Source organism: Oncorhynchus mykiss, chromosome 11, assembly GCF_057628025.1.
Source record: "Oncorhynchus mykiss isolate SJ-2025 chromosome 11, ASM5762802v1, whole genome shotgun sequence".
In the NCBI taxonomy this organism is placed as follows: domain Eukaryota; kingdom Metazoa; phylum Chordata; class Actinopteri; order Salmoniformes; family Salmonidae; genus Oncorhynchus; species Oncorhynchus mykiss.
Window position 1 is genome coordinate 70590001 of NC_143032.1, and position 14427 is coordinate 70604427.

The window sequence follows — 14427 nt, forward strand, 5'->3', positions numbered from 1 at the left end:
AGGGAATCGCCCGCAGCAAGAGCAACATCATTGATATATACAGAGAAAAGAGTCGCCCGAGAATTGAACCCTGTGGCACCCCCATAGAGACTGCCAGAGGACCGGACAGCATGCCCTCCGATTTGACACACTGAACTCTGTCTGCAAAGTAGCTTTCGAAGACCTTAGATAGGCAGGGCAGGATGGATATAGGTCTGTAACAGTTTGGGTCCAGGGTGTCTCCCCCTTTGAAGAGGGGGATGACTGCTGCAGCTTTCCAATCCTTGGGGATCTCAGAAGATATGAAAGAGAGGTTGAACAGGCTGGTAATAGGGGTTGTGACAATGGCGGCGGATAGTTTCAGAAATAGAGGGTCCAGATTGTCAAGCCCAGCTGATTTGTACGGGTCCAGGTTTTGCAGCTCTTTCAGAACATCTTCTATCTTGATTTTGGTAAAGGAGAACCTGGAGAGGCTTGGGCGAGTAGTTGCGGGGGGGCGGAGCTGTTGGCCGAGGTTGGAGTAGCCAGGAGGAAGGCATGACCAGCCGTTGAGAAATGCTTGTTGAAGTTTTCGATAATCATGGATTTATCGGTGGTGACCGTGTTACCTAGCCTCAGTGCAGTGGGCAGCTGGGAGGAGGTGCTCTTGTTCTCCATGGACTTCACAGTGTCCCAGAACTTTTTGGAGTTACAGTATGCAAGTTTCTGCCTGAAGAAGCTGGCCTTTGCTTTCCTGACTGACTGCGTGTATTGGTTCCTGACTTCCCTGAACAGTTGCATATCGCGGGGACTATTCGATGCTATTGCAGTCCGCCACAGGATGTTTTTGTGCTGGTCGAGGGCAGTCAGGTCTGGAGTGAACCAAGGGCTATATCTGTTCTTAGTTCTGCATTTTTTGAACGGAGCATGCTTATCTAAAATGGTGAGGAAGTTACTTTTAAAGAATGACCAGGCATCCTCAACTGACGGGATGAGGTCAATATCCTTCCAGGATACCTGGGCCAGGTCGATTAGGAAGGCCTTCTCACAGAAGTGTTTTAGGGAGCGTTTGACAGTGATGAGGGGTGGTCGTTTGACTGCGGATCCGTAGCGAATACAGGCAATGAGGCAGTGATCGCTGAGATCCTGGTTGAAGACAGCAGAGGTGTATTTGGAGGGCCAGTTGGTCAGGATGACGTGTATGATGGTGCCCTTGTTTACAGATTTAGGGTTGTACCTGGTGGGTTCCTTGATGATTTGTGTGAGATTAAGGGCATCTACCTTAGATTGTAGGACTGTTAAGCATATCCCAGTTTAGGTCACCTAACAGAACAAACTCTGAAGCTAGATGGGGGGCGATCAATTCACAAATGGTGTCCAGGGCACAGCTGGGAGCTGAGGGGGGTCGGTAGCAGGCGGCAGCAGTGAGAGACTTATTTCTGGAGAGAGTAATTTTTAAAATTAGTAGTTCGAACTGTTTGGGTATGGACCTGGAAAGTATGACATAACTTTGCAGGCTATCTCTGCAGTAGACTGCAACTCCTCCCCCTTTGGCAGTTTTACCTTGACGGAAAATGTTATAGTTGGGTATGGAAATCTCCAAATTTTTGGTGGCCTTCCTGAGCCAGGATTCAGACACGGCAAGGACATCAGGGTTAGCAGAGTATGCTAAAGCAGTGAGTAAAACAACTTAGGGAGGAGGCTTCTGATGTTGACATGCATGAAACCAAGGCTTTTTCGATCACAGAAGTCAACAAATGAGGGTGCCTGGGGACATGCAGGGCCTGGGTTTACCTCCACATCACCCGCGGAACAGAGAAGGAGTAGTATGAGGGTGCGGCTAAAGGCTATCAAAACTGGTCGCCTAGAGCGTTGGGGACAAAGAATAAAAGGAGCAGATTTCTGGGCATGGTAGAATATATTCAGGGCATAATGCGCAGGCAGGGGTATGGTGGGGTGCGGGTACAGCGGAGGTAAGCCCAGGCACTGGGTGATGATAAGAGAGGTTGTATCTCTGGACATGCTGGTAGTAATGGGTGAGGTCACCGCATGTGTGGGAGGTGGGACAAAGGAGGTATCAGGGGTATGAAGAGTGGAACTAGGGGCTCCATTGTAAACTAAAACAATGATAACTAACCTGAACAACAGTATACAAGGCATATTGACATTTGAGAGAGACATACAGCGAGGCATACAGTAATCACAGGTGTTGATTGGGAGAGCTAGCTAAAACAGTAGGTGAGACAACAACAGCTAATCAGCTAGCACAACAACAGCAGGTAAAATGGCGTTGACTAGGCAGAGAGGGTCGGATTAACTACACACAGAGCCTGAGTGCGGCTGGGGCCGACAGATAAAACATAAACAAACAGAATGGAGTATCGTGATTTATGGACAGTCCAGCAGGCATCAGCTATGTAGCCAAGTGATCACAGTGTCCAGGGGGCAGCGGTGGATGGGACAGGGAAGCTAGACTGGCGAGTATTATCCAGGCAAAAAAAAACTGGCTGGCTGTGCAGACGGTAAAAGCCGCTAGCAAGCAAGCAAGCAGATAGCAAGGGCTAGAAAGTTAGCCTTTGGGGGACGTCGCGATGGGGTTAAGTCTGATTATGTCTCTTCATGCGGTGACATCGATAGACCCAGCCCAGGGTCTCTGTAACATAATAATAATAATAATAATAATAATAATAATAATAATATTAATATCAGCCCAGGATCTCTGTAACATAATAATAAGAATATCTGCCCAGGCTCTCTGTAACATAATAATAAGAATATCTGCCCAGGGTCTCTGTAACATAATAATAATATCAGCCCAGGGTCTCTGTAACATAATAATAATATCAGCCCAGGATCTCTGTAACATAATAATAATAATAATAATATTAGCCCAGGGTCTCTGTAACATAATAATAATAATGTCAGTCCAGGGTCTCTGTAACATAATAATAATAATAATAATAATAATAATATCAGCCCAGGATCTCTGTAACATAATAATAATAATAATGTCAGTCCAGGGTCTCTGTAACATAATAATAATAATAATAATAATAATAATATCAGCCCAGGATCTCTGTAACATAATAATAATAATAATGTCAGTCCAGGGTCTCTGTAACATAATAATAAAATAATAATAATAATAATAATATCAGCCCAGGATCTCTGTAACATAATAATAATAATAATTATATCAGCCCAGGGTCTCTGTAACATAATAATAATTATTATTATATCAGCCCAGGGTCTCTGTAACATAATAATAATAATTATTATATCAGCCCAGGGTCTCTGTAACATAATAATAATAATATCAGCCCAGGGTCTCTGTAACATAATAATAATAATATCAGCCCAGGGTCTATAACATAATAATAATAATAATAAAAGACACTCCAGCAAACTGGTGATGTATAGATCTTAAACCAATGACATCCATCAGGGTTTGTATAGGAGCATATGTTTATTTATTTATTTTATCTTTATTTTACTAGGCAAGTCAGTTAAGAACAAATTCTTATTTTCAATGACAGCTTAGGAACATTGGGTTAAGTGCCTTGTTCAGGGGCAGAACTACAGATTTTTACCTTGTCTGCTTGGGGATTTGATATTTCGGTTACTAGTCCAACACTCTAACCACTAGGCTACCTGCTGCCCCAGAGGGAGGCTACATGTCCCCCTCTGCCCTCACTGACTGCTACATTTTATCATGAAATGTTTCTGTGGACTGTGGAGTGCAGCGGTTCCCAAACTTTTTGGGCCCACGACACTATTTTGATGTCTGAACTTCTCTCAAGTTTTTTTGTTGTAGTTAACAGCCAATGTTTACTTTTTTATTTGGGGCTATGACGGTCAACTGCAAATTAGTCTGACATAATGTATCTTATCTCACCACCACTAATGACATGGGTGTGCTGCATGTCGTGTCAGAGCATCTCATAGTCAGGGGGCGTGGTCAACAGTGTGCGCCTCATCTCTGATTTCAAATCCAACCTGGATCGAGAGCACTGACCCCAGCTTCACATAGATATTAACTGGCAATGGAACCATTCGTTTTAGGGTGCTTTCATGACAAATGGGAAAAATATGAGGTCAAATCATGACGTCAGTGATCTTCAGGTCTGAAAGTCGGAGCTCTAGAAAGAGGTCCGAGTTCCTGAGTTGGAATTCCGAGTTGGATGAATATTCAAAACGATTTCCCTCAGTCGGCGCTCGTTTTTTACCGAGTTTCCAGTTGTCTTGAACACGTTGAAGATGGAAGTCGGGAGACTTCCCAGTTCCCAGTTGTTTTGAACACTGCATTAATGGTCAGAGGGAGACGGCAGGGTATTTCCCTTTGAGTCAGGAACCAAAACTCCTACGTAGTGACCCGTGAATGCGTTGTCTGCAGCATTTGTTCACATGACAGCTCGATCAGCTGTTCGATTTCACTTACCGACATGTCAACAGTCAAATGGATTGGGAAGTAGGTCCCAAAGTGTTGGAGGTGAGCAGTCACTTTCTGATTCTTTTTTTCTGTTGGAAACATGCACAGCCGAGGAAACGGGGCATGGTTCACTTTTGAAAGACTCTCTCTCCGATAATAATAATTTCCTCTGAATGGACTGATTCTGTCACACATCTCTAGAATGTTTTTGTATTTCCCCTGCATGCTTGTGTTCAGTTCGTTCAGTTTCCCAAATATGACAGTTACATAAGCAGTGAGACACATTTTCTTTTCATTACATAGAAAGTCAACCATGTCGGTCATTTTACATCCGTTGTGAATGACAACAGTTCCTCTCTCAATGCAAAAAATCTTTCCAACACTCCCCCACAATAACCACCCAGCCTCGGTGTGAAAATGAACATCGTCATGCTCTGATCCCATATCGCCACATAGTTTTGTGTACAGGCGAGTGTGCAGTTGTTGCGATTTGATGTAGTTAACAATCAGTATATCTCGAGTTCTGTGCTCAGCTCTTTTTCTGCCAATTGCTCTCGGTGTATCATACAATGTGTCCATATGGCAGAGGGAAACTCATTCATGAATAGAGTGCAGAGACCTGCCCAGCATCCCACCATAGATGGAGCCCCATCTGTGCAAAAGTCTGATATTCATTCCCATGGAATCTGTTTTTCGTCAATATGGCCACGCAGAACACTGAACACCCCTTGTGCCATTTCATGCTCAGGAATCGTGAGACAAAACAATATGTCCTCAAGAATAGCATCCCCCAACATGTATAGCAAACAAAAGTTAATGCATGTGCATCTCGGCATCTCACAGCTAACGTCCATTTGGAGAGCATAAGCTGGGGAGTTTGAGTCGTTCAGTCAGAGTTTACTCTTGATTGCTAGCAATAGCATAAATTCTTTGTTTCACGGTGTTATCTGACAAAGGCATTGATGTGAGTTTCTGTGCTCCTACCTCCCCAAACATTATTTTCACAATGCCAATTGCAGCCGGTAATATCAAAGTCTCTGCAATAGTGTGTGGCTTCATAGCGTAGCAGGCCTAGCCATTCACCATGGGAATTATTCAAGTGCAACTGTCAAGAGTGGCCTTTTCCCATGATCTAATGGCGCTATAAAGTATGTGGACAACCCTTCAAATTAATGGATTTGATTATTTCAGCCACACCCGTTGCTGACAGGTGTATAAAATTGAGGACACAGCCATCCATACAATCTCCATAGACAAACATTGGCAGTAGAATGTCATTACTGGAGAGCTCAGTGACTTTCAACGTGTCAGCGTCATAGGATTCCACCTTTCCAACTAGTCAGTTCGTAACATTTCTGCCCTGCTGAAGCTGCCCCAGTTGACTGTAAGTGCTCTTATTGTGAAGTGGAAAAGTTTAGGGGCAACAACGGCTCAGCCGCGAAGTGAAAGGCCACACAAGCTCACAGAATGGCACCGCCAAGTGCTGAAGCTCGTAGCGTGTATAAATCGTCCTTCCTCGGTTGCAACATTCACTACCGAGTTTCAAACTGCCTCTGGAAGCAACGTCAGCACAAGAACTGTTCGTCGGGAGCTTCATGGCACGGGTTTCCATGGCCGAGCAGCCGCACACATGCCTAAGATCACCATGCGCAATGCCAAGTATCGGCTGGAGTGGTGTAAAGTTTAACACCATTGGACTTTGGAGCAGTGGAAATGCATTCTCTGGAGTGATGAATCACCTTTCACCATCTGCCAGTCCGAATGACGAATCTGAGATTTGGAAGATGCCAGGAGAACGCTACCTGCCCCAATGTATAGTGCACACTGTAAAGTTTGGTGGAGGAGGAATAATGGTCTGGGGCTGTTTTTCATGGTTCGGGGAAAGCCCCTTAGTTCCAGTGAAGGCAAATCTTACCGCCACAGCATACAATGACATTCTAGATGATTCTGTGCTTCCAACTTTGTGGCAACAATTTGGGGAAGGCCCTTTCCTATTTCAGCATTACAATGAACCTGTGCACAAAGTGAGTTTGTCGAGATCGGTATGGAAGAAGTTTACTGGCCTCAATCCCATTGAATACCTTTGGGATAAATTGGATCGCCGACTGTGAGCCAGGCCTAATCGCCCAACCTCACTAATGCTCTTGTGGCTGAATGGAAGCAAGTCCCCACATCAATGTTTCAACATCTAGTAGAAAGCCTTCCCAGATGAGTGGAGGCTGTTATAGCAGCAGAAGTGGGACCAAGTCCATATTAATGCCCATGATTTTGGAATTAAATGTTCGACTAATTAAATGTTTCCACATACTTTTGGCCATGTTGTGTTTATCTATATACACATTTAGGAAATTCTCCCTCGACCCCATTTTCATATCAGACGACCCCTAGTTTGGGAACTGCTGCTCCAGTTTATCTGACGTGTTTTCTCTGTCGTGTGTGTGTGTAGTGCCCAGGCGTTACAGACCATGTTCCAGCTGATGACCCCTAAGCAGATGTTTGAGCACCTGAAGGGCTATGAGGACGTGTCCCATATCAACTGGAACCAAGACAAGGCCGCAGCCATACTGGAGGCCTGGCAGAGGAAATACTCAGAGGTAATGCTGTATGTGTTTGTATGTGTGAGTGTACAGTGGAGTAAACTGTACTAGGAGCCATACAGAGTGTACTGTAAAAACATGCTGTGTAGAGAGAGAGAGGGGCATTCCTATCTATGGCAGACGTAATGTGCACATTCCAGCCCCTATCCTCCCGTCCTCCTCCCCTTCCTCTCCCCCTCTGCCTTCCCTCCCCCTCAGTCCAGTTGCTCCTGTGTGGGCCTAAGAGGGAGATGGGAGAGGACAGGAGGAAACAGTCCCTCTGCCCTAGTTTGGAGGCAGCACTAGCAGCAACAGCTTATGATATAATGCACTATGGCTGTGATCGTTTCAAGAAGGCCCTAGCAATGCATTGAATATGCATCATGGTTTTCTCCATCCTGGTAGGGTGCACATTTTAGTTTCAGCCCAGCATTAACAGATGTGAAGTCTGGGCCCCCCAGTAAATCCCATGTCCCCTATCTGAAGCTGAAGTCTGGGCCCTCCAGTACAGCCCATGTCCCCTATCTGAAGCTGAAGTCTGGGCCCTCCAGTACAGCCCATGCCCCCTATCTGAAGCTGAAGTCTGGGCCCTCCAGTACAGCCCATGCCCCCTATCTGAAGCTGAAGTCTGGGCCCCCCAGTAGGCCCCGTATCTGAACTTGCAACCTGGCTTACCCCATATGTAAGCCTGGTCCTCCAGTAGAGAGTGGTCCCAGTAGTGGTGTGTGGCGGTGGGTTAGAGTTGGGAGCTGTGCAGGGGAGAGCAGGACATCTGGAAAACATCAGGCTGGCGCTGAATCTTTTGAGCACACACACGCACAATCTCTTTCCCAGCTGCAGATCCATTGGTGGCTCATGTGTGACATCAACTGGTCTTTGTTTTTTAAGGTCTTAACCCCTACTCCATACGATATGACCCTGTGTGTGTGTGTGTGTGTGTGTGTGTGTGTGTGTGTGTGTGTGTGTGTGTGTGTGTGTGTGTGTGTGTGTGTGTGTGTGTGTGTTTGTGTGTGTGTGTGTGTGTGTGGCAAGTGTCAGCCATTCATTTTGGGGGCCCAGTGTTCAGTGTGAGGGAACAGGTGTGATCATTTGTTTGAGAGAACTGTGCTTTTATCAATCTCTTCTAACCATCAGGGGCACAGACCACACATCTACTGTGTGTGGTGTGTCCGTGCATGCTTGCATGTGTGTGTGCGTATGTGTGTGTGTGCTTCTATGCTTGTGGGTTTGTCAATGAAATAGTGCTCTGGTAAACATCAGTGAAAGAGTCCAGAGAAGCATTGAGTTTTATAATGTGTGTATCTGTGTGTGTGTTTATCAAGGTCACAGCTGCAGTACTGTACTATCTTAGAGCCTCTCCTATTCACTCTGTAGAGTTGTTAGCTTTTACATCATTTACACCATCCAACCTGTTATTTAGCTGACGCTCTCTCTCTCTCTCTCTCTCTCTCTCTCTCTCTCTCTCTCTCTCTCTCTCTCTCTCCCTCCATCTCTCTCTCCTCCTCTCGCCCCCTCTCTCTCTCTCTCTCTCTCTTTATCTCTCTCTTTCTCTCTTTATTTATTTATTTCTCTCCCTCTCGTTATCTCTCTCCCTCCTCTCCCTCATCTCTCTCTATCTCTCTCTTTCTCTCTTTATTTCTCTCTCTCCCTCTATCTCTCACCCCTCTTTATTTCTCTATCTTTATTGCTCTCGCTCTCTTTATCTCTATCTCTCTCTTTATTTCTCTCTCTCTCTCTCTCTCTCTCTCTCTCTCTCTCTCTCTCTCTCAATTCAATTCAAGGGGCTTTATTGGCATGGGAAACATGTGTTAACATTGCCAATGCAAGTGAAATAGATAATATACAAAAGTGTAATAAACAATAAAAATGAACATTAAACATTACACATACAGAAGTTTCAAAACAATAAAGACATTACAAATGTCATATTATATATATATACAGTGTTGTAACAATGTACAAATGGTTAAAGTACACAAGGGAAAATACATAAGCATAAATATGGGTTGTATTTACAATGGTGTTTGTTCTTCACTGGTTGCACTTTTCTTGTGGCAACAGGTCACAAATCTTGCTGCTGTGATGGCACACTGTGGAATTTCACCCAGTAGATATGGGAGTTTATCAAAGTTGGATTTTATTTTCCAATTCTTCGTGGATCTGTGTAATCTGAGGGAAATATGTCTCTCTAATATGGTCATACATTGGGCAGGAGGTTAGGAAGTGCAGCTCAGTTTCCAACTCATTTTGTGGGCAGTGAGCACATAGCCTGTCTTCTCTTGAGAGCCATGTCTGTCTACGGCGGCCTTTCTCAATAGCAAGGCTATGCTCATTAAGTCTGTACATAGTCAAAGCTTTCCTTAAGTTTGGGTCAGTCACAGTGGTCAGGTATTCTGCCACTGTGTACTCTCTGTTTAGGGCCAAATAGCATTCTAGTTCGCTCTGTTTTTTTGTTAATTCTTTCCAATGTGTCAAGTAATTTTTTATTTTTTTTCATGATTTGGTTGTGTCTAATTGTGCTGCTGTCCTGGGGCTCTGTAGGGTGTGTTTGTGTTTGTGAACAGAGCCCGAGGACCAGCTTGCTTAGGGGACTCTTCTCCAGGTTCATCTCTCTGTATGTGATGGCTTTGTTATGGAAGGTTTGGGAATCGCTTCCTTTTAGGTGGTTGTAGAATTTAACGGCTCTTTTCTGGATTTTGATAATTATTGGGTATCGGCCTAATTCTGCTCTGCATGCATTATTTGGTGTTCTACGTTGTACACGGAGGATATTTTTGCAGAATTCTGCATGCAGAGTCTCAATTTGGTGTTTGTCCCATTTTGTGAAGTCTTGGTTGGTGAGCAGACCCCAGACCTCACAACCATAAAGGGCAATGGGCTCTTTGAGTGATTCAAGTATTTTTAGCCATATCCTAATTGGTATGTTGAAATTTATGTTCCTTTTGATGGCATAGAATGCCCTTCTTGCCTTGTCTCTCAGATCGTTCACAGCTTTGTGGAAGTTACCTGTGGCGCTGATGTTTAGGCCAAGGTATGTATAGTTTTTGTGTGCTCTAGGGCAACAGTGTCTAGATGGAATTTGTATTTGTGGTCCTGGTGAATGGACCTTTTTTGGAACACCATTATTTTGGTCTTACTGAGATTTACTGTCAGGGCCCAGGTCTGACAGAATCTTTGCAGAAGATCTAGGTGCTGCTGTATGCCCTCCTTGGTTGGTGACAGAAGCACCAGATCATCAGCAAACAGTAGACATTTGACTTCGGATTCTAGTAGGGTGAGGCCGGGTGCTGCAGACCTTTCTAGTGCCCGCCCCAATTCGTTGATATATATGTTGAAGAGGGTGGGGCTTAAGCTACATCCCTGACTCACCCCACGACCCTGTGTGAAGAAATGTGTGTTTTTTGCCAATTTTAAACGCACACTTGTGGTTTGTGTACATGGAATTTATAATGTCGTATGAGTTTCAGTATAGCCAATTGGAATTTGTTGTCTGTATATTTGATCATTTCATTAAGGATACCACCAACACCACAGGCCTTTTTGGGTTGCAGGGTTTTTATTTTGTCCTGTAACTCATTCAAGGTAATTGGAGAATCCAGTGGGTTCTGGTAGTCTTTAATAGTTGATTCTAAGATTTGTATTTGATCATGTATATGTTTTTGCTCTTTATTCTTTATTATAGAGCCAAAAAGATTGGAGAAGTGGTTTACCCATACATCTTCATTTTGGATATATAATTCTTTGTGTTGTTGTTTGTTTAGTGTTTTCCAATTTTCCCAGAAGTGGTTAGAGTCTATGGATTCTTCAATTACATTCTCTCTCTCTCTCTCTCTCTCTCTCTCTCTCTCTCTCTCTCTCTCTCTCTCTCTCTCTCTCTCTCTCTCTCTCTCTCTCTCTCTCCCCCCCCCAGGTGGTAAAACAGAGTGTAGCAGCCAACTCATCTCAGAAGGTGTTGACGTTTACCACCACCACTCTGGAAGACATCCTCAAGTCTTTCTCTGATGTCAGCATCATACGAGTGGCCAGCGGCTACCTGCTCATGGTGAGACTGACAACACACACCTGGGGCTCAACACACTTAATCAACTATACCTCTGTGTGTGTGTGTGTGTGTGGCAAGTGTGTGTGTGCAAGTGTGTGTGTAAGCATGTGTGTGTGAGCATTAACATGCTCTCTCTCTCTGTGTAGTTGGCCTATGCCTGTCTGACCATGCTACGCTGGGACTGTGCTAAGTCTCAGGGAGCTGTTGGACTGGCTGGTGTCCTCTTGGTGGCGCTGTCTGTGGCTGCAGGCCTGGGGCTCTGCTCTCTGCTGGGCATATCTTTCAACGCTGCCACCACACAGGTAGCTCACACACACAGGCTAACGCACTCACACAACATACAACACATACAACACAAACACCCACAACACACACACACAGGTGACATACACTACCTTTGGGGTCACTTAGAAATGTCCCTGTTTTCCACGAAAACATACATGAAATGAGGTGCAAAATGAATTGGAAATATAGTCAAGACGTTGACAAGGTTATAATGATTTTTAATTGAAATAATTATTGTGTCCTTAAAACTTTGCTTTTGTCAAAGAATCCTCCATTTGCAATATTTACAGCCTTGCAGACCTTTAGCATTCTAGTTGTCAATTTGTTGAGGTAATCTGAAGAGGTTTCACCCCATGCTTCCTGAAGCACCTCCCACAAGTTGGATTGGCTTGATGGGCACTTCTTACATACCAAATGGTCAAGATGCTCCCACAACAGCTCAATAGGGTTGAGATCCAGTGACTGTGCTGGCCACTCCAATATAGACAGAATACCAGCTGACTGCTCCTTCCCTAAATAGTTATTGCATAGCTTGGAGCTGTGCTCTGGGTCATTGTCCTGTTGTAAGAGGAAATTGTCTCCAATTAAGCACTGTCCACAGGGTATGGCATGGTGTTGCAAAATGAGGTGATAGCCTTCCTTCTTCAAGATCCCTTTTAACATGTACAAATCTCCCACTCTACCAGCACCAAAACACCCCAGACCATCACATTGCCTCCACCATGCTTGACAGATGGCCTTAAGCACTCCTCCAGCATCTTTTAAATTTTTTCTGCGTCTCATGAATGTTCTTCTTTGTGATCCGAACACCTCAAACTTAGATTCGTCTGTCCATAACACTTTTTTCCAATCCTCCTCTGTCCAGTGTCTGTGTTCTTTTGCCCATCTTATTTTTTTATTTTTATTGGCCAGTCTGAGATATTGCTTTTTCTTTGTAACTCTGCCTAGAAGACCAGCATCCTGGAGTCGCCCCTTCACTGTTGACGCTGAGACTGGTGTTTTGTGGGTACTATTTAATGGAGCTGCCAGTTGAGGACTTGTGAGGCGTCTATTTCTCAAACTAGACACTCTAATGTACTTTTCTTCTTGCTCAGTTGTACACCGGGGCCTCCCACTCCTCTTTCTATTCTGGTTAGAGCCAGTTTGTGCTGTTCTGTGAAGGGAGTAGTACAGTTGTGGCCAAAAGTTTTGAGAATAACACAAATATTAATTTTCACATAGTTTGCTGCTTCAGTGTCTTTAGATATTTTTGTCAGATGTTACTATGGAATACTGAAGTATAATTACAAGCATTTCATAAGTGTCAAAGGCCTTTATTGACAATTACATGAAGTTGATGCAAAGAGTCAATATTTGCAAAGTCAATATCCGCCCTGGCATGCTGTCAATTAACTTCTGGGCCACATCCTGCCTGACTGATGGCAGCCCATTCTTGCATAATCAATGCTTGGAGTTTGTCAGAATTTGTTGGTTTTTGTTTGTCCACCCGCCTCTTGAGGATTGACCACAAGTTCTCAATTGGATTAAGGTCTGGGGAGTTTCCTGGCCATGGACCCAAAATATCGATGTTTTGTTCCCCAAGCCACTTAGTTATCACTTTTGCCTTATGGCAAGGTGCCATCATGCTGGAAAAGACAATGTTCGTCACCAAACTGTTCCTGGATGGTTGGGAGAAGTTGCATTCGAGAGGATGTGTTGGTACCATTCTTTATTCATGGCTGTGTTCGTAGGCAAAATTGTGAGTGAGCCCAATCTCTTGGCTGAGAAGCAACCCCACACATGAATGGTCTCAGGATGCTTTACTGTTGGCATGACACAGGACTGATGGTAGCGCTCACCTTGTCTTCTCCGGACAAGCTTTTTTCCGGATGTCCCAAACAATCGGAAAGGGGATTCATCAGAGAAAATGACTTTACCCCAGTCCTCAGCAGTCCAATCCCTGTATCTTTTGCAGAATATCAGTCTGTCCCTGATGTTTTTCCTGGAGAGATGTGGCTTCTTTGCTGCCCTTCTTGACACCAGGCCATCCTCCAAAATTCTTTGCCTCACTGTGCATGCAGATGCACTCACACCTGCCTGCTGCCATTCCTGAGCAAGTTCTGTACTGGTGGTGCCCCGATCCCGCAGCTGAATCAATTTTAGGAGATGGTCCTGGCTCTTGCTGGAATTTCTTGGGTGCCCTGAAGCCTTCTTCACAACAATTGAACCGCTCTCCTTGAAGTTATTGATGATACGATAAATGGTTGATTTAGGTACACTATTAATGGCAGTAATATCCTTGCCTCTGAAGCTCGTTTTGTGCAAGCAATAATGACGGCACGTGTTTCCTTGCAGGTAACCATGGTTGACAGAGGAAGAACAATGATTCCATGCACCACCCTCCTTTTGAAGCTTCCAGTCTGTTATTTGAACTCAATCAGCATGACAGAGTGATCTCCAGCCTTGTCCTCATCAACACTCACACCTGTGTTAACTAGAGAATCACTGACATGATGTCAGCTGGTCCTTTTGTGGCAGGGCTGAAATGCAGTGGACATTAATTTGGGGGATTCGTTAATTTTCATGGCAAAGAGGGACTTTGCAATTAATTGCAATTCATCTGATAGCTCTTCATAACAATCTGGAGTATATACAAATTGCCATCATACAAACTGAGGCAGCAGACTTTGTGAAAATTAATATTAGTGTCATTCTCAAAACTTTTGGCCACGACTGTACACAGCGTTGTACGAGATCTTCAGTTTCTTGGCACTTTCTCAAATGGAATAGCCTTAATTTCTTAGAACAAGAACATACCGACGAGTTTCAGAAGGCCATTTTGCGCCTGTAATCGAACCCACAAATGCCGATGCTCCAGATACTCAACTAGTCTAAAGAAGGCTAGTTTTATTGCTTCTTTAATCAGGTTTCAGTACGCCTATGTAGATATTCCATTAAAAAATATACGGTTTCTAGCTACAATAGTAATTTACAACATTAACAATGTCTACACATATTTCTGATCAATTTGATGTAATTTTAATGGACAAAAAAATGATATTTCTAAAAGAATGATATTTCTAAACGACCCCAAACTTTTGATGTGTTACCTACACTACCGTTCAATCAGGCGAAGGTTACAAACTCTGCCTCCTGCA

General features: G+C 44.1%; 1 protein-coding gene across 1 annotated transcript in view; it reads left to right on the top strand.

Annotated features, from left to right (window-relative positions):
- Positions 1–14427, top strand: part of LOC110535101 (protein patched homolog 1) — a 150026-nt gene that overhangs the window by 64065 nt on the left and 71534 nt on the right. The window contains exons 8-10 of the mRNA XM_036936201.2: positions 6834–6981; positions 10874–11005; positions 11152–11307. Coding sequence (XP_036792096.2) covers positions 6834–6981; positions 10874–11005; positions 11152–11307 — 436 coding nt within the window. The remainder of the gene's footprint in view (positions 1–6833; positions 6982–10873; positions 11006–11151; positions 11308–14427) is intronic.